A 23,802-nucleotide genomic window follows, 5' to 3' on the forward strand; every position below is an offset into this window, starting at 1 on the left:
ATCACCAGCATGTTCAGATGGGCAGGGAAATCCAGTTTGGTGAAGGGTTGTTGTTTTTTAACATTGCCTCTTTAGGCCAGCCTGGATCAGAGGTTGTCCTAGGGCTCTTTGTAATAATAGATCTGCAGTGGTGTCTGTGCTCCTTTAGAATGTCTCAGGGCATGTTATTTTCCCCCTCCATCCTCCGCCTGCACCTTGGTTCCTAAAGGGTCTTACGTTTGCTGGTCCTATTTGCTTCCATTTTTTCCCCTTTTCTAGACTGCTGGTGTTAACACAACAGACAAAGAAATGGAAGTCCTTCACTTAAGGAATGTCTCGTTTGAGGATGCAGGGCAGTACATGTTTCATGGTAATTTTCACGGGCTCTCCCACCATTCTGCATGAAGTTCTGAAGGTGTATACTGGTTCTGTTCCTTTCTATTCTCCTTGTTTCTTCCTCTCTAGATTTCCATGATACTTCTGCTGGGTGGTTTGTAAGAGCTCCAGCCCTTCAGAGAAGGGAAGGCACCATATCTGCCTGCAACCCACCAGTCCATGTATCTGAAACATCCCTGATTATACCTGGCCAGATTCAGAGTAAGAAACTTTTATAGTGAGCAAATTTTTTGGCTGGTCACTTTTCTTTCTCCACCGAATTTCATACCCAGTGGCTCTTGTAAACCAAAGCATTTTGAATTTCTGACTCTTATTTAAGCAGCAGTTTGAGCCCATGTTTTTCAACAGGCAGGTTCCATTCTCTTAGGCAATGTCAGTCTCTTTTCCTGTTGGGGGGGTGACACACAGGGAAAAATACCCAAAATGCAGCCCCAAGATACAGAGGTACCATGGATTATAATGGAGGCACAGACCACCTTGCCAGTGTCAGAGCAAGGGACTGAATGTGCTCATTTCTTAGGCTTCGGAGATAAGAGGTGGCTGCTCTAATCGACCAGGTCTCCCCCCACATTCCCAATCCAGATTCTACAGATTTTTAAAACTGAGTCACATATCTGGATATAGGCTGCAATCAGTATGAAAGGGGGTGGCTGTATATTTCACAAACAGGTTTGTTGACTGTGCTGGGAATTAGGAGTGCAATTCCACTTTTCCAGTTTTTCCCATAGAAACCACAACTTTCTTCCTTGTTTACATGCATGTGCACAAACATTAATACCTGCAAAAAGTTTTAAAGGTGGTTCTTGACCCAGGAACCTTGATGTGATGGAACTGCAGGGCATGTGCTCTGGGGGGCATGTGCTCTGCAGGGCATGTGCCTTAGTATCAACACATCATACTAAAAAGCAGACTTCAGTCATTCTTGAACATACCTGGATATATCAATCACAATTTATTAAAATAACTAAAAGCACTAGATTTGATGCAAAATTTAAAAATAAAACCTGCCTGTCCGGTGGGTTTCAATATAAGTACTTTGCCATCTGGTCTAGTGAATTTTCTTTAGATGCTGCTTACAGGTTTGTTTGTTTTTTACATCTTCCTAGAGGTCAGCACAGTTGACTTCCACAATCAAGAGGTAAACTATGCATGCTCAGCCCTTGAGAACGTGGGCTGAGAGTATTGATTTAGTTTCCATCTTTTTCCATTGGGGCCCAATGAGGATTACCCCATCATTCATGCCTCCTCCGTTTTATCCTTACAACAACCCTGTGAACTAAAGTAGGCGTATAGTGTGAGTTGCGGGTCCAAGGTCCTCCAGAGAGCTTCCATGACACAATGGGGATTTGAACCTGAGTCTCTAGCCGCTATATCATGTCCTATTTATAGAGGGGCTCTTCTGCATGTAAGGATATTGGGGCACTGATTTCCAGTCCCGTTCTGCCGAGAATAGAAAATCGTCCCCAAAGATCCATTTGCTAGTATTCTCATATTTGTTTCTCTATGACTCCGTTCTGAGGGGAAATGGAACCTGCAGGCCAAATAGAAAAAATCTCATCACGACGTTTTTTCCCCTCTTCCTCCTTACACAGGGTGCATGCTCTGAGGCTCTTTCTCAGCCATCCTTGGTTGATGCTGAATTTATATTTCAGCCATCAACCACTAATAACTTAAGATGTCGGAAAGTTTTGGGATTGTGTGCCAGTGGATGTGAGTCTTGCACATGTGAGAGAGAACTTTCAGTGTTGTCACCTTCTTCTATCCTTTGTCAAGCTTGTGCCTGTTCAGAGTCCTGCAATCTGAACAGACTCTGATAATGCTAGTTTCTTTCTGGTCACATGGCCATCAATCACTCTGTCATGTCAATTGCTTCTTACTGTCTTTTCTTGGAGGGGTAGAGATGGGGAGAACAGTGGTGGGGTGGGGAGGTGCCGTTCATTTGTTTTTGTTTTTCATTTCTACTGCAATATCCTCAAGAATATCACATTCACAAAATGTTTCTGGCCACAATGCTGGTTTTTTTGACTGCCTGTTTTCTGGGTAAGCAAGCATAAAGCCACTAGTATGACAAGCGAAACCCCAGGCGAGATGCTTGCTGCCATTTTGGTAAAACACATTGCTCCGTATTTCTCTGCAAAGCCTACAGAAGACATTAGGACAAAGTTGGCATTAGAAAATGATAGGCTTTGAAGCATGTTTTTGTAGGCATTGCCCATATGGTTCTAGATTGGCTCCAGCAATGTGGTCCCACCCAGCGTGGTTGTTCCAAACAGAAGGGTGGGGAGTCCTAGACCAACTGAAATTTGAGTCATCTGTAACTGAACACTCCTTTTTTTTTGTATGTTCTCACTCAGTTGCCACTCTGCCCTAAGTAATACACACAACCACAGTCTTTTGGCATGTTTTCCACGGAGCCCTTTTTTTAAGTCTTTGTAACTGCATCCACTCTAGATGATTTGTATTATTGCTTCAACATCTTTTTTTTCCTCAGTTAACTAGCATTTCTGTATAAAGACCATGCTGGTTCTCCTTCCTGCATCCTTCTAGATTAATTTGGGATTTAATGTGGCGAAATATCGCAAGGATTTGTTGCAGTTACAATACAAAGCCTGGAAAGCCATCAAGCAAAGTATCAGCAAGCATTTTTGCCCACTGTGGGATGCATGGACTTTCCCCCTAAATGCAGTTTTTGTTTTAATCTGAAATTCCGGGACGATGCTCTTGTGAAATTTAGAACTAAGCGTCTGGAATCAGGAGGGGTACTAGATGGTGGACTTGCAAAGCCATTAGGCAGTGGGTCACTTTATGCTTCCAGATATGGAAATTCAGGCTTGCATACAAAGAACTAGGAGCAAGTGGCCCTTTTCTCAGATCTCCATCTAAACCTATAAACTAAGAGTACTGCCTCCACTTGGCTTCGCTTTGGAGGAGCCGTTCAGTCCACCTGTGTATCACTTTTTTTATATATTTGTATATAATCCTGGGAATATACATCTGCTTTCCACAGAAACTGAGGACAGATGATGCCTTTTAACGCAGATGGAGAATAAGATTTCCAATCTTACTCCTAGGTGCAGCCCCTGTTTTTTTTTGCCATCTAGCTGCCTTTGGGAGCTTTGGTGCACTAATGCCTTCCTCACTCTGATTCAGATATTGACGATAAGCCTGCTATGATGACCTCCCCTCTATACCTGGAGATCATAATTTACTGCACAGGAGCCTTCCTCATCTCCTGCATGATCATAACCGTCATCCTGTACAAGATGAAGAACACCACGAAGAAGACCGACTTCAATAGCCAGCTGGCTGTGCACAAGCTGGCCAAGAGCATCCCCCTGCGCAGACAGGTAACAGAAAGTAGATAGGGGGTCTGATTGCATGCTGTTAACCCTTCCTCTGGATGCTTAGCCAGGTTTATTGAATACAGATTTGCAGCACTTGGCATTCTTTAGATGTGTGGAAAGGGTTTTTCTTCAGTGATGACAGCAGCATAGATTGGATATGGGCAGCCTCTGGCCTCTGACATTCGAAGTTGGGCTAAAACTGAATGTGTCCCAGCAGAGTGAATGCATCTCCCCACCCACCCACCCTCACCACATGATGGGGTGGATCTGGCAAAGCAGTAGCAGAAATGGAAGTGAATTTAGTGCCGTTTGGCCCAACAGTAGGACAACAGCTGCAGCAACTCATAAGGCATTAATATACCTTTTAACCAAAAAAACGACAACATGCGCATACAGCAATGGAATATACAAGAGATAATTCACATGATTTTGTTTAATTTAGGTTTCTAAGGGAATTGGAAGAAACACTTCATGCGTTGCCTTGCAATTGCAGGAAAGATTGTTGCTTTCATTTAGTGCAAGCAGACAGCAAGGAGTAATTTTAGTACTTTCCGTAGCACATTGTGCACTTGGAAATCTTCAATGGGATCCAACCCTGCAGCAGTCCATGACACCTCCCATTCTTGCTGCAGCTTTGGGACTTCATGCTTAAGTGCACTGTCAAGCCTCTGGCCTGGTGGACTCCATTCAGCTGGATAGGTTATATGTTTGTAGGTCTATGTTAGAGATGGTAGAGTCCTGCTTGGCCTCCCAGGCACATGATGTGTCTCTGGAAGACATGAAAGAAGAGAAACAAATTGGAATTGGGGTTTCGTGTAAACTGTGGACAGGTTACAAGTTTGTCCTTGCTGATCCTTTCTCCCAACCATGTCGGGAACCAAAGCAGCCCAGGAGAAAGAAGCAGTACTGAGGTGGAGGAATAGGAGAAGGTGGCAATGGTTGCTGGGGGAGGAGAGATGAGTCATAGAATCATAGAATTGTAGGGTTGGAAGAGACCACAAGGGCCATCAAGTCCAATCTTCTGCCATGCAGGTACACACATTCATAGTACCCCCAACATATGTTCATCTAGACTCTGTTTAAAAACCTCCAGAGAAGGAGACTCCACCAGAGTGGATGGAAGCAGTGGCAGCTAGAAAGACTTCTCAGTGGATGGGGGAGCAAGGGAAAGAGGTCAAAGGTGGTAGGGTTGAGGAGGACATGGAAGTGCAAATGGAGGGCTACTCCTTAGAACTGTGTTAAGGTTTGGGTATCAGGAGCTTTGATGCAGCGATATTGTTGTTATCGTAATTGTTCATGTATCAGTTTGAATGGGAAGTGTGCTTTTGTGTTCCGCACTGAAAAAAATGAATTCTGTCAGCTGCATAAGTAACTTCAAATTAAGCACTTTGCACACATGATACTATACAATAAAGTTTATTGTTTGCAGCTGAAGGGCAGTATAATCTGTCATAAAAACCAAATCATAAGTGGTAGCATAAAAGCAATCTGACCAAAAAAACACTAGTCATTAAATACATTAAATGCCCTCATTAAATACAGCTTTAGCCCAAATTCTCTTGCCTGCTAAGACAAAGAATGACACTGTATAAGAAACAAATGGATTGACATCTGAGAGGAGAAAGAGTAGCTTCTTTGAATCTGAAAAGAGATTAAAGCCATTTAAAAGCATTGTAAGAAAGTTAGCTCTGAGTCCTGTATAAAGAGGACAGAATAAAATATAGGGCAGTAAGTTCTCTCCACAGATGCATAGACAAGATGCCCATGGTGTTTGTAACATCTAGCTAGCAAAGTCGCTGGCATGATTTGAAAACAAATTGGGGTGAAAGCTATTCTGAGATTGTGGAAGGGGATACTGACCAGATAGGAGATTCTAAAATGATCCCTTTTAAACAGTTTTAACCATGGGGAGAATTTGGATTGGGAAATTGATTGCCTGTCTGATGCAGCATCACACTTAAATACTCAATCACAAATGTTTTCACCTGCCATGGGGATGCCCTGAGTGTCATCTGATATGGAAACACAATGTAGGATGTCGTAGATAGCAGTCTAATCCTCAAGCAGAATCATTTTGCCATCAATGCTAAGACACTGTTTTGTAGTGTAGGATTGGTGTCTTTGATTGCTTTGTTTTCTTGCAAAAAATCTTAACAAGGTTTTGGTGTAATTCTTGGGCTCTAATTGAGGGTGGTAATCGAGTTCCAAGGTTCTGTATCAAGAGACTGCAGGGCTCTGCTGGGCTAAGAAAAAAAAAAAAAAAAGATTTTGGATTCTACTCTCTGTCTCTGGATCTACTGTCATTCCAACCCCAAACTCCTACTTAGGGTCCCTAGTCTGATGTCTCGGGGCCAAATCAGGTCTCTCGGAAGACATTTATCCCACCATGCTAAGAAGCTGGATCTCCTTCTATCTCCCCCTTTCCCCAGGTTTGCAAACAGCATTGCTGGCTACATGCATTGCTTCATTCCTCTAAGCGGCCGGAGGGGACCTGTATCAATGCAGCAAGGGGGGGAAGAGAGTAGGGGAAGGTAGTGAGCTGCCTTTTTCTTCCTTCCTTCTGTCAAGATATCACTGTCACTGAAGTGAGATAGTCACGCTGAAATTGTCGTAAAACCTGGGGTTGAGGTGCTAAATCCCAGTGGCAGCCCCTGGGAGCCAGCACCCCAACCCCAGGTTTCCATAAACAAACAGCCTGCCAGCTTTTAACTCAGCTGCTTCATTCCAAGCTGGCCGGAGGGGACTGCACTCACGCGCAAAGGGGAGAGAGAAAGGCAGCAGCCTCAGGGGTCATCGGACATGTGGGACCACAAGTGGGGGGGGGGCTCGGCCAGGGGTGGGTCGAGGGCAGATGGATGAGCCTCCCCCCCCCTCGCTGGCAGCATCTGGTCCTGGCCCCTCGGCTGGGTTTCCCCCCACATGCAGAACTGGCCCCCCTGTTTAAAAAAAAAAAGTTTGGGGACCCTCTGCCTCTAATGCTTGAAGTATAAGAGTTGGAAAACTGCCCAGAGAAACTTTGAATATATTTTTCCTGCTACCTACTAGAAACTCTGTCAAGGATCTCCCTCTAATAGGCATTGGCCTTAAATTTTCAAACTAAACCAATGCAGCCATACAAGCTAAATACTTCTCTTTAAATAGGAAATTCAGAAAATGCTGAATGCAGTGCCAAGTACCAAACTTCCATGATACAGATTATAGAATATTAGCAGCTTTCTGAATTCCTCTACTGTGGCTAGGCTATAGGACAGTGGTGGTGAACCTATGGCTCGGGTGCCGGAGGTGGCACTCAGAGCCCTCTCTGTGGGCATGCGCAAACAGAGTCGCCCCTACCCCCACCCCACACATCTAGGCTGGCCTGGGCCACTGGGCTCGATTATTAGCATTAGACCTAAGACCAAGTTTTGGGGAAGCAGTGTAGGTAACCCTGTTAAGCGCTATTAAACCCCAATGATTTTCATGCGAAGAACTAAAGCGTGATCCTTTACCTGGGAGTAAGCTCGGTTGCTGGCTCCTAGGGTCATGATTCACCCGTTGGAAGAGTTGCATGGTTGCTTCAAAGCAAAGCTAACACTGACTCCACCTGCATACTCCGCTGAAAACGCGTGGCCTCCGGAGCCAATCGTTTTTTCTAAATAAAGCCTCAGTATTCCGGTTAAATTGCCGTGTTGGCACCTTGCGATAAATAAGTGGTTTTGGGTTGCAATTTGGGCACTCGGTCTCGAAAAGGTTCGCCATCACTGCTATAGGATAAGAGAGTAGAGGCTTTTCTATAGTCTGGATAGGTTCAGGAAAATATTTTGCAAGGCCAAGTCCATTTGCAGCAGCAGTAACAAACCAGTGTCCAAGAATAAAAGCTGTTGGAATTGGACAGTTCTTTCCCTATCAGAGCAAAGCAAGCCTGGTTGTGGATCCTTTCCCAAAGGTAACCCCACTCTTCCCTCCTCCCACTGCAGGTGTCAGCTGACTCGAGCTCCTCCATGAATTCTGGAGTGATGCTTGTGCGTCCTTCACGGCTTTCCTCCAGTGGGACCCCAATGCTGGCTGGTGTCTCTGAGTACGAGCTGCCAGAAGACCCTCGCTGGGAGCTTCCCAGAGACAGGTAAGGATCTCCTCCCTACTCTCAGCGTGTCTGACTGGAGCGCTGTCATTTCAAACAACTTACTGGCCCTTGAGCCTGGATGGCAGTAAGGGAAGGTGTTGAGTCCATTGATCTTGAACCCCTTTGTTTCACTATCAAGCAAAGGTTGGAACAAGCTAAGCATTTCTCTCTGTGAGAGAGGACCAGCTAACTTTTTCTCTGGAGATGGCTATTGAGCCACATTCAGTTTGACAAGGGATCACAAGTAGCTTATGTAGAATAAAATAAATAATGGCATGGTAAAGCCTTTCCTGGAGTGTACCACTTTGGGGCTGATGGTGGTAGTCAGAGGTGGGATCCAGCAGGTTCTCACAGGTTCCCGAGAGTAGGTTACTAATTATTTGTGTGTCCCAAGAGGGGGTTACTAATTGTTGATTTTGCCACATGATTTTTGCCTTAGTTATTCCCCTCCTCTCAGCAGTAGCGCGCAGAACTTGAAGCAGTCTAGCAGGAGGTTCACCCCAAGGCGTGGCAGCCTGCACTCATGGCAGATTTGTTTCTGCCCAAGTTGATCATGCTGAAAGCGGCTGCATCCCTTGCCACAGCCCTGCTCCAGGAATGCCCTCACTTCCTCGAATGCCCGCCATGCCCTGTCGCAGTCTCCGCTTCCCAGGCCCACACATGGCGCTTACCACAGTTTGAATCCCACCACCATGGGAACCTGTTACTAAAATTTTTGGATCCCACCACTGGTGGTAGTACTGTGCATTTGAATGCTCCCTATGTCAAAAAAAGGTCCATGCATATAGAAAAGAAGTCTCCCTGACACTCTAGTTTTTCTGTTCACAGAGTGGTTACGTGGCCCCTCACCCGGTATCCAATGTGGTGCAATCCTGGCCAAGCTCTCCCATAATTCTGTTGAGAGTGTATTAACTTGCTCTTAAACAGTTATGGAATGTTTTCTTAGATATACCATTTATTTCTCATTGATTTGATTAAAATTGGTTTCTGAAATATCCTTCATGTGTGGCTCTAAACTTTTGCTTGGTGCTTCAGGAAACAAAAATCTGCTACTAATACAGTATTGTATTAAAGTCAAATATTTTACTGTTATACGGAGGCCAAACAAACCTGGACCTACAGTAATTTTCCATTACTAATCACCGTATCTTGAGAGAAGGATTACTTTTCATACCCAGATGATGAGGTGCAAATTGGGGAACCCAGAATTATCTGCAAACATTCTCCCAGAGGAATAGTAAGGGGATTTCTGTTAAGTGTGTAGATATTTTAATCAAGAAAAAGAGAGCTCTGACCGCTCCACAGTCTAACTGCTGTACAGTTAAGCAGAATTTTGCAGTTTGCCAGGAGGCAATACTGAATTAGCACACTATAATGTGACGCTATAATCTTCCTCCTTCTAGGCTGATCTTGGGCAAGCCGTTGGGAGAAGGCTGTTTTGGACAGGTTGTGCTGGCTGAGGCAATAGGTCTGGACAAAGACAAGCCAAACCGTGTGACTAAAGTCGCTGTGAAGATGCTGAAGTGTGAGTAACAACTGGGGGACAGTTGGCTTCTCAAATCGGTTTTCCTCCTGTTTCCTTCCTGATGCCCATTTCCTTCCTGAATGTTCAAAGTGCTTTCTCATCCATTATCCCAACCATCATTATAACAGCAGCATAAAGTGAGACAAGATACAGGAGCTGAGGCAAAGGAATAGGCTTTCTCAGGGGGATCTAGTGAGTTTGTGACTGAGCTGAGGATTTAACCTCAACTGAAAACTTGTAAGTTCAAACACTACACAGTTGTCCTGCATAAAATGAAGGTCCTAAAAGGTGAAATGCACCATAAATAACTAATTTTAAGTAATGCACAAAATAATACATTTTGGCCGCTGTAATTTATTTTGTACAGTACTTGAACTCCAGCATTGTCTCTGTACTTTACCATTTGGGAGGTGTCTTTGCACAAAATTTAATAGGTTATAAGCACTTCTCATGGTGGTGACAATAGGTGATAAATAGGGAAATGGAGTGTAGGGAGATTGTGGAACACACTTCTAGGTGGGCCCATTTTAACTATGCCCAGTGATTTGGGGTGGAGTCAGCACTGCAGAGTGAAGGTGAGGGCTTAGTTTTGAAGCGCAGTATATTCTTTGTTAGATCCCAACACAGTGGGCAAGTGCAAGAGAGCCCAGTTAATATTGCTTCCAAGTATCTGGTAAATCAAGACACAGAGGGGTGGGACTGAATGTCTGGGAATTGAGAATGTTATGGCACAGCTTGCATCCAGGAATTCTGGTGGACCCTTACTTCCCTCTTCAAAATGATGTTACTGCCAGAATCGGAGGAAGGGAGATCAGTGCTGTAAAGTACCTTTCCATTTTTAAAGTTGCAAAGAGGAGTTTGTCTCCATGATGCAGTTTTCATTCCCTCTACCCCTTTTCCTCTTGTATAGCCCATCATACCACTTAGAAATCAGCATTCTAATCCACTGCAGTTAATTGGGCGCTTGTGTCCTAAAAGCTTCTCTTACCCTTTGGCTTCCCTGTCCCTTTCCCAGCAAGGATGCCGACAATGCTGTCACAACTGGTGACAATGCTGTCACAATGCCAGCCACCATTCTGAAGTGCTGCAGAAACGCATTTGTACGTATCTGCTGGCCAAGAGCTTCTCTAAAGGATGAGGTCATGGAAAAAAATGGGCTGTGAAGCCTTTGCAGTCTTTGCTGCCACTTCTGTTGCTCTGTGGCCACCAACTTCTTTCCCGGCAGGGTTGCTTTGAGTGGAAATAAAATAGTGGAAAGCCAGAGCTACTACATCAGTCCCACTGTTCGCAGTTGCCTGTTGTGGCTAAGTGCTGCTTTCTTGGGATTACCTTCACCTCTAGGTTGGCACCTTCAGAGCCAGGCAGCAGGAGGGACAGATTTGTGACAAAATCTTCAGGTTACCCCTGAAGTGTATTTTACCCCTATCCTATCCTATTTATTAATTAACATATCTATACCCTGCTTTTCTCTGTAGCTTCAGTCTGAAGGCTTTCTCCAACCTGAGGAGCCTTCCTCCAGCTTAAGTGACTGTCCCATTGGCAGAAGAACTTTATTCACAGTATAAATGTACAAGCCAGAGAAATAAAGTGTAGCGGACTAAACAACAAGACAAGAACAATAACCTGCTACACTATGGCCATAGTGAAACAGGTTATTGTTCTTGTCCCGCAGCTGGCAGAATCACCTTAGTTGGAGAAAGGCTTCTTTCACTGGAGGTTGGTTGCATCTGCTCCACTTACCTGTTCCCAGGTTAATTTTAATCCTGATCTGGTAAGGAGGACACCTTTTTATTTTTCAGCTGATGCCACTGAAAAGGATCTGTCTGACTTGATCTCTGAAATGGAGATGATGAAGATGATTGGCAAGCACAAGAACATCATCAACCTCCTCGGAGCTTGCACGCAGGATGGTAAGGGCTTGGCATCCCATGGAAAAGAACATGTTTCAGAGGCAAAAGGTCCCTAGGTTGGCATCTCCAGTTAAGCAGGTAGCAGGCCTAGAAAAGACCTTTGTTTGAGAACTGTTGGTAGTCACAGTTGACCAAATTGAGCTGGATGGAGCAACTCCATATATTGAAACTTGAGAATAACTTAGGGCAGGGGTCAATTGGCCATGCTTGCAGGGGCTGATGGGATTTGAAGTCCATGAACATCTGGAGAGCCGCAGGTTGCAGACCCCTGGCCTAGGGGAACAGAGAATGGAAGGGTTAGGGTGCTCAAGAGTGCTGTAGAGAAGGGGAAAACAAGATGATCAGTTCTTTGCAGAGAACGCACACTCCTTACAACCCAAAAGGCCTGTGTCCCATAGTGCTAAGACCAGACTATGCTTCCAGAATGAATTTGAACAACTACTCTTGGGTGACTAGAGTATCACACAAAAGGGGGGAAGCATTCATCCCTGCTGTAGCAGAAGCCCTTCTGTCTGTGCCTGCTGTAGGTTGCCACTCAAAATACCTACCAGAAGTGACAAAAGGACTCTGTTAGTGAGAGGAGTTTCTTGTGTGTCTCAGTTGGAACTAAGGCTGAATTCCTTTCTGTGCCTCAGGCCCACTCTATGTGATAGTGGAGTATGCATCCAAAGGGAACCTGAGGGAATATCTGCAGGCTCGGCGGCCCCCAGGCATGGAATACTGCTACAACCCTACCCATATCCCAGAAGAGCAGCTGTCCTTCAAAGACCTGGTCTCCTGTGCATATCAGGTTGCCAGGGGTATGGAATATCTCGCATCCAAAAAGGTGAGCAAGCAAGTCTAGCAGGAATGAATGTTGGAAATCTGAATGTATAGTCCTGTAAGAACTTGAGGGAGAAGAAGGTAGCATCTTAGTCTCATTAGATTGCAGAAGCTAAGCAAGGTTGGATGGGAAACCACCAAGGAAGACTCTGAAGAGGAAAGCAGTGGCAAACCATCTCTTCTTCTCACTTGCCTTGAATGGCCCTTGCTGGGTTCACCATACATTGCTTGTGCCTTGACAGCACATACATATGTCGGAAAGTGAAAAATTGACCAAAGGGCTGCTGTCCTAACAGCACGTGGGCAGAATGTAGAATGTGGACTATTTGGCACAGAATTCAACTTCCAGAGAATCTCACTGTAAAATTAAAAAAAGTTATAAAGATTTTCCTGAAAAGTTTGTGAACAATAAGATTTCCAGTGCTGAAAGAAGTTGGTCTTGACAACAGCAGGATATATTATGTGCTCCTTTGCTCAGTTTTCAGATGATATGGTATGTTTATTGTTGCCAAGCGTATTGTGAATTAGCTTGCTGTGCTGATGTTGTTATATTGCTGTTATGTAATGTCATAATGTTATATTGATGATGATTTGATTATCGATATTGTTATTTGAAATAATGTTTGATACTGTTGTATATGTTATGGGGTGTGGGTGTGTGGGTGTGTGTGTGTGGGTGTGTGGGTGTGTGTGTGAGAGAGAGAGAGAACCACCCTGAGCTTTTCAGAGGAGGGCGGTATATAAATTAAAGTTCTATTCTATATGAAGCTGCATAATATTGCAGTTTTGCTTTTTAGTTTTCTGGGCACATGGATCCATAAAGCACTTTTGAGACAGTGCCAAGGTCTTCGTGTGCTGCTTCCTCTTTGGAGTTCCCTAAGAGTCTGTGTCCGTCCCTTAGTGCATCCACCGAGATCTGGCTGCCAGGAATGTGCTGGTGACTGAAGACAGCGTGATGAAGATTGCTGATTTTGGCCTGGCTCGAGACATTCACCATATAGATTACTACAAGAAGACAACAAATGTGAGTGGCGCATGCTGGAGGGGAGGGTGATTACTCAGAGTGAATGTATCCACGTGAATGTATCCTGCAGCACTCTGCAAGCATAGAAAAGGTGCACCATTTGGTATGATGCTTGGAGCCCTGTGTACATCACAGGGATACAAGTGTAATCAATTCATGAATCAATCCACTACTAACAAAAAATGAATTTTTTTGAACTGTGTAAGGTGATTCTGAGCTTCTGCTAATTGGGGAACGAAGTGACGTCAAGCACAGTCATGGCCCAATTAGATATGATGTCTGCGGATGAATGCATTTCCTGTGGGGTCTTTAAGAATCTGCAGCAGCCGCCACTATCCCCTGTACCATTTTCCAGAAAAATTCCACTTGCCCCGATTAAAGTGAAGGAGAGGACAATGACAGTCACCAACCAGGAAGAGCAGGATACAGTTGTACTACATGAAAGACTAGGGGAAGTAAATTGTGTAAATTAAGCACCCTTCCATTATTAATGTTCACAGGGGAAATCATTAATTATCCTTCTATCTTACCTTTTCTTCAGAAAGTTCAACATATTACATCTCAGCTACCCAATTTGTCTCACTCCCAGGCAGTCACCACTCCCAGAGTGCTTGGCTTTAGCAAGGTGGTTGCATCATGTGTGTATTTGACGGCATGGTACAGTGGTTAGTGCTGGAGATGCTTCAGGTTCCCATTAGGGAGAAATATGGACTATAAAGAAAGTAAAATAAAATGTACCTTCAGACTGTAGGGCAGAGTACACACAGCCTTCTTTATGATGGGTCTGTTCCTTTACTGCACAGAGCTCCTGGCATTAGAATAAGGCAAGCAATAGCAGAGTAGTGGTGGGGGTACTGTCTTTCAGAGATAGGTGTCGCCTTCCTGGCTCCAGGGCATGAAGATGTGCTACAGTCTTAGAGCAGATGTATTGTAGACAGATGTTATGGTAAACAGCCGAACTAGACATGACAAAAAAGAACCATGATCAGGATTTCCCAGGGGTTAGTTCGTTGGTTTTAATTAATTAGCTTCCCTGAATTCTCCAAAAGGGGGGGGGGGGGTTAACACTATTTTCCTGACTACTCTTGGGTGATTAGAACATAACACAAAAGGGGGAAAACATTCCATCCGTCTCTAGCAGAAGCCCTTCTGTCTGTGCCTGCTGTAGGTTGCCACTCAAAACGCCTACCAGAAGTGACAAAAGGACTCTGTTAGTGACAGGAGTTTCTTGTGTGTCTCAGTTTGAACTAAGGCTGAATTCCTTTAGTTAGAGAAAGTACATATAGGCAACACAAGCAATAAAACTAAATCTTCAAGGGAAAACTGAAGTTCTTATGTTCTGAAATCATTCAATCCTGGGGGGAAATGTTTTTTTCGACCTGAAGAGTGGGGATTGCCAGACATCATAGAAAATCATGGTTTGTTACCATATGAACTGTGGTTGGTCGGGCAAGTTTGCAAGACAGAATAACCCAAAAACGCTCCTATAATCAGAGCATGTAAGAACCCTGGTGGTGGTGCCTTTCTGCCTTGCACTGCCTGCCCCTGCTATTCTTTGCATTAGTCACATCTAACTTGCACCCCACCCCCCCACCCCCTGTCATGGTCTTGGATTGATGCAGTGCCCTTTCCTGCTCTCTAGGGTCGCTTGCCGGTCAAGTGGATGGCCCCCGAGGCTTTGTTTGACAGGATATACACCCATCAGAGTGATGTGTAAGTATCTCTCTGGTTTGACTGAATAGAAGAACTTGCTTTCTCATGAGTGAGACTATGGTCTATCTAGCTCATGCTGTGTAATCTGAACGGCAGTGCCTTATCCAGCGTTTTGGGCAAAGGACTTGTCAAGCACATTTTAAGAACATAAGAACATAAGAACAAGCCAGCTGGATCAGACCAGAGTCCATCTAGTCCAGCTCTCTGTTACTCGCAGTGGCCCACCAGGTGCCTTTGGGACCTCACATGCAGGATGTGAAAGCAATGGCCTTCTGCGGCTGTTGCTCCCGAGCACCTGGACTAATAAGGCATTTGCAATCTCAGATCAAAGAGGATCAAGATTGGTAGCCATAAATTGACTTCTCCTCCATAAATCTGTCCAAGCCCCTTTTAAAGCTATCCAGGTTAGTGGCCATCACCACCTCCTGTGGCAGCATATTCCAAATACCAATCACACATTGCGTGAAGAAGTGTTTCCTTTTATTAGTCCTAATTCTTCCCCCCAGCTGAAAATCTGAAAATGAACCTGTGCCCTGTCACTGGGCTGTGGGTTTCCATCAACCGTCTGGTCCATCTTTGGAGGATCTGTCTCTTGCAGTTGAGTTGTGGGAGAGATAGGAGGAGGGAGCTGGAGGGAAAAGTCCTGCCCCATGTTTCCCCCCCTAACATCCTAGTCTCATCAGATATCATCTGCAGGGTTTTTGCTGCGACTGTATTTACAGCTGAACTCTATAAGATACCAACTGTTCTAGCAACCTCTCTATTTACATCTCATTATACTTATGACTCCCCCTTGGCATATATTTTTTGCTTATGGCCTTCCTTGTCTCATTTCCACGGGATCCTTCCCTCCTTCTCATGCCTCATTTGTGTGCAGCCAGCAGCCCCTTTTCAGCCTCTCGGCATCCCCAATTAAGTCTGGCATGCCGGTTATTATCCCCAAAGGTGAAATAAACCAGATGTGATTCATCTTCACTTAATGAAATGCTAATTACAATAAGCAGGCACAGAATTTTCAATCTATATTATCTGGCAACAAGGTTTATGTGTCTGGACCATGGGGTTGATTGCTGCCTGGCTGTAGGTCTGAGTGTTTGTTCTTTTTTTTTTCTTTTATTGTGGATTTTTAAGCATTTTGGTAGAAAGAACCTTCATTTCCCCTCCTGTGACCAAAAAAATAAATAAAGATTAAGCAAACACACAGAGGATTTGGTCTTGTCAGTGGCTATTGGTCACAATAGCTGGGTGAAACAGCCATATAGCAAAGCTGGTATTCTTCTGAAAACAAGAAGATGAGACGGTAAACAGAGAAAGCCATATTCTTCTTGTTCTGATTGCAGTCTTGTAACTAATTGGCTACTGTTTGACACAAAATGCTGGGCTAGATGGACCATTGATACTCCTCTTAGTTTAAGAGGGAGGCTGGCATAGGAAATGCTGTGGTAGGATGGGTATGCCATACACTTGTAGGTTCCGCTGTGGAAGTGCCATATCTGGAATCAGTGCTTGGCCTACCTGCCAGATGGAATCTGTGAAGAAGCTCTGGTTTGATGCGGGAGGTCCGCACGAATGTGTTATTTGGTGGGGTGTGCGGGGAGAGACTGCTGCTTTAACACACAGCGTGTTTGCTCCCGGGGCAGATGGTCCTTTGGCGTTCTGCTGTGGGAGATCTTCACACTGGGTGGATCACCATACCCTGGCGTGCCAGTGGAAGAGCTGTTCAAGCTGCTGAAAGAGGGGCATCGGATGGACAAGCCCAGCAATTGCACCAATGAACTGTGAGTGTGGGGTCTCATAGCTTTGTCGGGGAGAGGGCTGAATACTTGGCTTTCACATCAGTGTGAAGACAGTGTTAGCGGGGTGGACAAAGTATTCACAGCCCCCATTTTCATCTTTTGGGAGCCCAACCTTCTGCCAGTCATGTGCACATTTCAAAAGCAAAATGGTTGTTCCTACAGCTCTCATCCCTTTACTGGCTCGATAGCTATTTTATTTGGGCAGAGAGCTGTTGTGAATGCAATGCCCCCGATTCCTCCTAAAAGTTTTCTAGAAACCAGAATTATATTCTGATAAGACTCGGCCTTGTTTTAGTTCTGTGGGAGACAGTTGCATCTCCCCCTTTGGGGGAGAGCGGTATACAAATGCAATCAATCAATCAATCAATAATGCTGGCTGGAGTTACTTTTCTTCATCTGTTTCAGCCATCTGCTGCAACTGTTTATCATTTTGTACCCATTTTCTAATGGACGTGTCCGTGCTGGGTCTGGCCTTCCCTTCCTCCCTTGTAGATAGTAGTAACAAGTGTACAGAACATTCTGTGCGGGATTGATGGAATGGTTATTTCTCAAGAACTGTATCCTGCTGAGGCAGTTCCTGCAAATTAGAATTACGGAGCAAACAATAACCTCAATAAAGCAAATTAAAAATGAAGCAGAACCCCCCACTCAACACATTTAAAGTTAAAACAACTTCCATCCATCATTGAAAATTACAGATTTCTACTCCCTAGATACTCATGCCATACAAATATGTAGTGTAGATTTTTTTTTCATGACAGTCTGAGAGAGGGACGAACCTTCCTCTTAGGAGACCGTTCCACAACTTAGGGGCTGCAGTTGCTATGGCTGGGTGAAGACTCATTCAGAAGCTCTCACTTCTCGAGGGCATGCGGCACAAAACCCCGATAACCTTTATCACTGAGACGGGTTGTTGGTCCGCTCTATAATTCAGTATTGCCTATTTTGCGAGATCTCCAGCATATCTTTCCCTTCGCTCATTATCTAAAACCTTTCAAATAGGGGGCCAAGGACAGAATTTGGAAACTAGTAGGTGGGATTTAAGAAACACAACAACTCTCTTGACTAATTATTCTGGTCCGGGAGCTACTCTGAATCAGCCCATTTGTTACATTTGGTCCGCACACTCACACACGAGATATCTTTGGCTGCCAAGCTCGAGAAAGCGCATGTCGAAAACTCCGGGAGCTCAGCAGCCCAGCATGGCATAACAGGACCCCTGCTGATTGGCAGATGCATGCTGAGGTGACTGGCAGGCGTTCAGCTTTATTTTCCCAGCCCCTGCTGAAAGCTGTGCGTGATAACAAACCAAGACTTCTTGTCCTTCTTATTTTTGTTTTTCTCAGCAGGAGTGTATCCCAAATTGACCCCCAGTAGACCGCTTCGTTGGGGGCTAACTCGGCCTTTTGTCTTCGCCGAGCCTCAGTCTCTTCCCACGTTGTCCTAGCCGCCCAGCTAATGTCTGTTGTCGAGAGATTCTCTCTTCCCCACCCTCCTCCACCTCAAACTGCTAATGAGAAGGACTGATTCTTAGCTCAAAGTAATAACGGCCCGTGGTTGTTCTCTGTGGCTCCGAGCACACTGGATGTTGTAAAACATTATGCAAACTAAGAAAATGTATTTATTTTAGAGTATTCCTCCCGCAACAACTATGCAAATATTTTTTCCCCAGGCAGCGTGCAAGAACAATTCAATACAAAACAATACTGATTGCTGACTAAAACACAAACACAACCACCAACAGGGTATAAACAGCAGCAAAATCTCTCTTCAGTCATTCCAAGTTATCACTGAATGTTTGGTCAAAAAGCATTTTTTTTCCACTTGGTGTCAGACAAATGGGCATAGAGGGACTTCCATGAGTGAGTTGCCAACACTAAAAAGACTCTGTCCCTTGTGGGAATGGGGGTGGGGTAGCAGTGCCTGAATAAGTGGTTGTTCTGAGTTAGTTAAGGAGAGCAATCCCGCTGGTGCCAATCTCATCTCATCCTGCATTCTGTGTCAGATATCCCTCTGTGAAACTCACAAGGAAGGCATGAATGAAGTGACATTCCTTACTGATGTTGATTAGGGATATACTGCCACTATAAACTCATCCATTCATTATACTTTCATTCCCAAATGACAACTGAAGATAAATAAGAAAAAAAATTATATGTGAGGGTCTTCTCAGTTGAGAAGGCAGTGGTAGGGTGCCTGGCTGAGGGATTGCCCTCCCTTTGATAATCTACTCAATGTTGGTTGTATTCACAGAAGGGAGGGGAGCTCTTGGGCAGAGATGGTTGCAGAGTTGGGGGCTGGGCAGAGAATGCCCAGGGGGCCCCTCCCCTCCACTGCCCGCCATGTGACCCAGGCAAATGGTTCCTGGGACATCTGCCCCTTCTGCCCCCCTAGATATGCCACTGGGAAGGATAGTGAGCATATGGGGCAACATAGGGACAGTGCATTTAAAATTCCACCCCATGAACAGCAACCTCTCTGGATTTCTTCTGGCTTCTGAGCCTTTACTAGAAATCTGTCCGCATTTTCATTTTTTTATTTTGAAACAGTGTAAGGGTCTGTTACTCTAGTCCAGGGTCTCATGTTGATACCATTAGAACCACAATTCTATCAGTTCTGTCAGCATGGCCAATTTGGCCATGCTGGTAGGGGCTGTAGGGAATTCAGTTCCCATCTGCGGCTCTGAGAGCCAAGTATGTTCAGGAACTACAATTCCCATCAGCTTCTGTCAGCATGGCCAATTGGCCATGCTGGTAGGCTGATAGGAGTATAGTTCTAATTTCGGAAAGCTGATTCTACTCAGTATCAATAATTGAGACTCAGGAAGGGTTCAAGAGCTTTATTTAACTGTGTCAGGACCTTAGCTGCAGAAAGCGAGAATTTGACGCAGCATGTATATATCTCCAAACATTTCTCCTTCTGGTGCTCCCCCCTCCCACCTGTTCCCACAATAGACTGCATAAGAAAAATATAGTGTTACGGCAGTATTGTTACACCTGTTCCAACTCAAAGACAATAGGGCTCATTCCTGCCTCCAGGAAGGGGGAGGAATGAGGTATGCATATTTCACTAGTTTCAAGCACAGCAATAGAAACAGAATGGGCCATTAGGCCACAGATAACAGGAAGTGCAGGTGTGACATTGGCTCTAGCCTGCTGATGCCACTTGAGCCAGGCCTGACAAACAGTCAGGTGTAGAAATGTGTTGCTTTAGTTTTTGTCTGGAATTGAAAAACTCAGTGACTGCCCTGGTTTCACTTTTGAGGCTGTAAAATTGTTCAGCAGTAGAAGTGGGTGTAGTGCTGTACAGTCCTTGGAAGTCGTGCAGTCGTTCACCCATGAGTTGGCAATCCACACATTCTGAACTGCACACCACAGTCTGGCACTGAGGATTCTAGGCGGTATCCAGTGCGGATTTTGATCTCTCTGTCTTCATGTCCTGGGTTCTGACTGTTTTTTGTTTGTCGCCTGGGCTGTGCACTGATTCGTCATCCCTTTACTCCAGGTACATGATGATGCGAGATTGCTGGCATGCTGTTCCTTCCCAGAGACCCACTTTTAAGCAGCTGGTAGAAGATTTAGATAGGATCGTGGCCATGACCTCTAACCAGGTAACTGATTTCTTTTTCCTAGGAAACTCCTAAATTTAAGCATGGGATTTGTGTGTCATTCTGCCTTAGTGTAGGCTGCAGTCATGTTTCTTGAAACTACTGATTAGATCATTGATTCAGAATCAGAGCTAGAATCTCAGTGTGTGCACCAATCCAGGGGCCTGTAACTATTTACCACAGTGCCTGCTAGGAGTTCTTTGTGGCTTGGGGCTCTGAGGTTGAGAACTCCCATTTACCATGTCAGTTCTAGTGCTAATACAAACTGAGACATCCTACTGAAGAGGACTGCCAAAATAGGCTTTTGGTTCTGTGGTGTTATACTCTGTCCCACATAAAGATGATAGTAGGTTGTATATTCCTCTGCTGCAGAACAAGGCATGCCAGACCTTCTTTGTTGTAGAATGCTCCACCTGGGTCCTAGTGCCTACCTAGCCCTGCTCCCCCCATTTGTGAAAGGAAAAATACATTTTGGCATAAATACTCATATATCAAAATGTCCAATAATGCACAAAAGAATGGTTTTGAAAAAGGCAGTTCATGAAAATGAATGATAATTCTCATTTTCCTTCAGGACTATATTCTAATGTGGAAGCACATAATTTTCTCAAACGCTGCACTTCAACTGACTGAACTATCATCATTATGTGGAATAGAGTATAGTTAGGCCCATTTTTCTTTGGACTTGGGGAACATGGATTTAATTATTTCCTTGTAGTTTTTGGAGTTTTTTTGGTTTGTTTCAGTTAGTGTCTGTGGTGAACTTCTAACATACTTCTTAGGGCAGTGGTGGTGAACCTATGGCACTCCAGATGTTCATGGACTACAATTCCCATCAGCCCCTCCAGCATGGTCAATTGGCCTCCAATAGGTTCGCCACCACTGTCTTAAGGGATTCACTTCACTCCCATGTGACTCCCATACCTGGGATAGAACCCCCTTCCAATTAGCCTTACTTCCAGGGATCTTGGGTATTTCATGCTACTTTTATTCCCTGTAGGAATACCTGGATCTCTCCATGCCTCTGGACCAGTATTCACCCAGTTTTCCCGATACCCGCAGCTCGACCTGCTCTTCAGGAGAGGACTCTGTGTTTTCCCATGATCCCCTGCCAGATGAACCATGTCTCCCCAAACATCCACCTCAGCTTGCCAACGGTGGGCTCAAAAGGTGCTGATACCATAGCTTCCATGTGACACTTGCAAGCCCTCTGTGCATATGAGTGCAATGTGTGTGTGTTAATAAGTGAACTCACATGCATGTGTATGTGCGCATGTACTTCCCTTCCAGCAGGGCTGGTAGTGGAGGTCTACTGGGGCATCCGTCAGTCAACTCATTCACCAAACTCCTCATCATCTATCAGCATCTTCAAGCCACCATTGCAGTCCCTTGACATCTGGGAGCGGCATTTGCAGGAGATGTATGCTTGAGTTTTTCCCCACGGATTAAAGCTACCTTTTCCCCCCTTTTGGCCAGTGCCTAAACAAAACAAAGAGACCCAGAGACTGATTTGTAGTTGGCACCATGCCTGTCACTTCTCTGAAAAGGACTCTGGGAGGAATTACATTCCCTGGAGAAGAGGAGTTTTACTTTCTTTTCTCTTTCTTACTTGCAAACTCAAGAACCAACTTTGGATGACTCAATAAGCTAACAGCGGAGATGGGATCCCAAGCCCATTTGCACCTCGACCCTCTGGATCCGGCTGAAAACGGGCAAGTTTTAATGCAGTCAAGTGCCATCAGCAACAAACGGAGTGCCTGTTGGTAGGGGACGTTGTTCCCAAGCCAGTATCACCACCGACAGCTTCTTAATTCCACTACTATGAATTTATACTTTGCTGATCAAACTAGCCAGGTACGATACCTGCACAGCACTGACATAAAGTGGCAGCCAAACAAAACGAGTGCTATGACGAGAAAAAAACGACCACAACACGGATCTTATGTACATAGCTGCAAAATGTATAAATATGAATATATATTTACATGTCTTTAAAAAGAAAGGTTGTTACCAGAGATAATATCACTTTGGTAGTAAGTTACTAGTGGCTGGTAGGTATCAGTTGCTATATTAAAAAAAATCATATATTTTGCTACTCTTGCTGGTTTTTTTGTTTTTAAATTATGTTCTAAAACTTATTTCAATTTAGGTACTTCAGTAAAAATTGCTGCTGCTTCAGTTTTATATGAGGTTATATTAAACAGTGATTTGATGCCTTTTGGAAGTACATTGTGAAATAAACATTATCTCCCTTCCTTGTCTCCCTCCTTAGTCTCTGCTATGTTCCCTCCCCTCTCCCTTGTCACCAAGAGGCCCTGTGGAAACTTTGGACTTGGGGCCCAAATTGGAGACATTCCGTTCACCATATTGGTGCATCTCAAAGATTCACTCATCCAGTTGTCCAGTAATGACATTAGCGAGCTAAATTGGCATGCCTGGGAAGGGGACCACTGTTTCCTAGCATTACCAGTAGCGTTTTCCTAGATCAGGCTATCCTGAGGAGAAGTAATTTTGCCCGAGATGTGCTTTAGTAGCACAGCAAGATCTGCTCCAGAGAACCAGAAAAGATGAGGAGAGAGGTGGAGATGCCACCACTGGAGATGCCTCCAGAGGTGGAGATGCCACCAAAAGATGAGGAGAGAGGTGGAGTGCCACCACTGAGAAGGCCTCATCTCTCCTGCTAGCAACCTGAAAACCTTGTTTGTGGGCAAGGCGCACTATAGGCCAGGGGAATTTAGGGAACCTCGCGGCTCTCAGATGTTCAGGGAACTGCAATTCCCATCAGCCCCCTGCCAGCATGGCCAAATGCTGAAAACATGGCCCAGTGGCCATGCTGACCCAGGGGCTGATGGGAATTGAATTCCTGAACATCTGGAGAAACGCAAATTCTACTAAACTAGACAGATGCTTTTGAGAGTAGTGCCACCAAAAGATGAGGTGAGATGAGATAAGGTGAGATGAGATGAGATGCCACCAAAAGATGAGGAGAGAGGTGGAGTGCCACCACTGAGAAGGCCTCATCTCTCATAGCAACCTGCCTTGTATTTGTGGGCAAAGGCACTAGGCTTAGTGCTTTTGAGAGTAGTGCTGTTAAGTGACAAGCTGAACAGTATGGGAGGAGGCAGCCTTTCAGTTGCCTTAGCCCTAAACCATCTAGGATCCTAAAGTCATGAACCAGCACTTTGAATTGTGCCCATTAATGTACAGGCAATCCAATGCAATAATCCAATGCAGTCTGGGTGTCTCATAATAAACCTGCAACCAACCCTAAAACAAGAAAGTGTCTCAAAATAATCACAGTACATAAAGCTTTCTTCTCTGGTCTCCTGTTTTGTGACAGATAACATATGTTTTGTATGTTGGTGTTATTTGGGAACATTGCATATTTGTTTAATGATATTTTCTTGTTTTGTTCTTACTGGTTTCTATGTAGCAGTTTTGCTTTTCTCCACGCCTCTCCAAAAACCTCCTTTTTGGGTTTTTAGTCTTCAAAGGCAACCCATGTAAAGTGCATCGGAATAGTCTAGTCTAGGTGTGATCACCGGCGCCAAACAAAGCCTTTGGAGGAATGATGATAGCTTATC

At 44.7% G+C, this 23,802-nt stretch overlaps 1 protein-coding gene across 5 annotated transcripts in view; it reads left to right on the top strand.

Annotated features, from left to right (window-relative positions):
• FGFR1 (fibroblast growth factor receptor 1) overlaps positions 1 to 22,472 on the top strand; it is a 163,307-nt gene extending 140,835 nt beyond the window's left edge. For 4 of the 5 annotated variants that reach the window (XM_048511968.1, XM_048511965.1, XM_048511970.1 and 1 more), the window contains 10 exons: positions 3,526 to 3,728; positions 7,676 to 7,821; positions 9,225 to 9,346; positions 11,146 to 11,256; positions 11,892 to 12,082; positions 12,980 to 13,102; positions 14,745 to 14,815; positions 16,456 to 16,593; positions 20,116 to 20,221; positions 21,219 to 22,472. In XM_048511968.1, the coding sequence (XP_048367925.1) occupies positions 3,526 to 3,728; positions 7,676 to 7,821; positions 9,225 to 9,346; positions 11,146 to 11,256; positions 11,892 to 12,082; positions 12,980 to 13,102; positions 14,745 to 14,815; positions 16,456 to 16,593; positions 20,116 to 20,221; positions 21,219 to 21,395 (1,388 nt within the window). In that variant the 3' untranslated portion in view covers positions 21,396 to 22,472. The remainder of the gene's footprint in view (positions 1 to 3,525; positions 3,729 to 7,675; positions 7,822 to 9,224; positions 9,347 to 11,145; positions 11,257 to 11,891; positions 12,083 to 12,979; positions 13,103 to 14,744; positions 14,816 to 16,455; positions 16,594 to 20,115; positions 20,222 to 21,218) is intronic. The other variant, XM_048511969.1, reaches the window with a different exon arrangement.
• The last annotated feature ends 1,330 nt before the right edge of the window (positions 22,473 to 23,802 follow it).

This window comes from Sphaerodactylus townsendi, linkage group LG12 (genome assembly GCF_021028975.2).
Source record: "Sphaerodactylus townsendi isolate TG3544 linkage group LG12, MPM_Stown_v2.3, whole genome shotgun sequence".
NCBI lineage: Eukaryota > Metazoa > Chordata > Lepidosauria > Squamata > Sphaerodactylidae > Sphaerodactylus > Sphaerodactylus townsendi.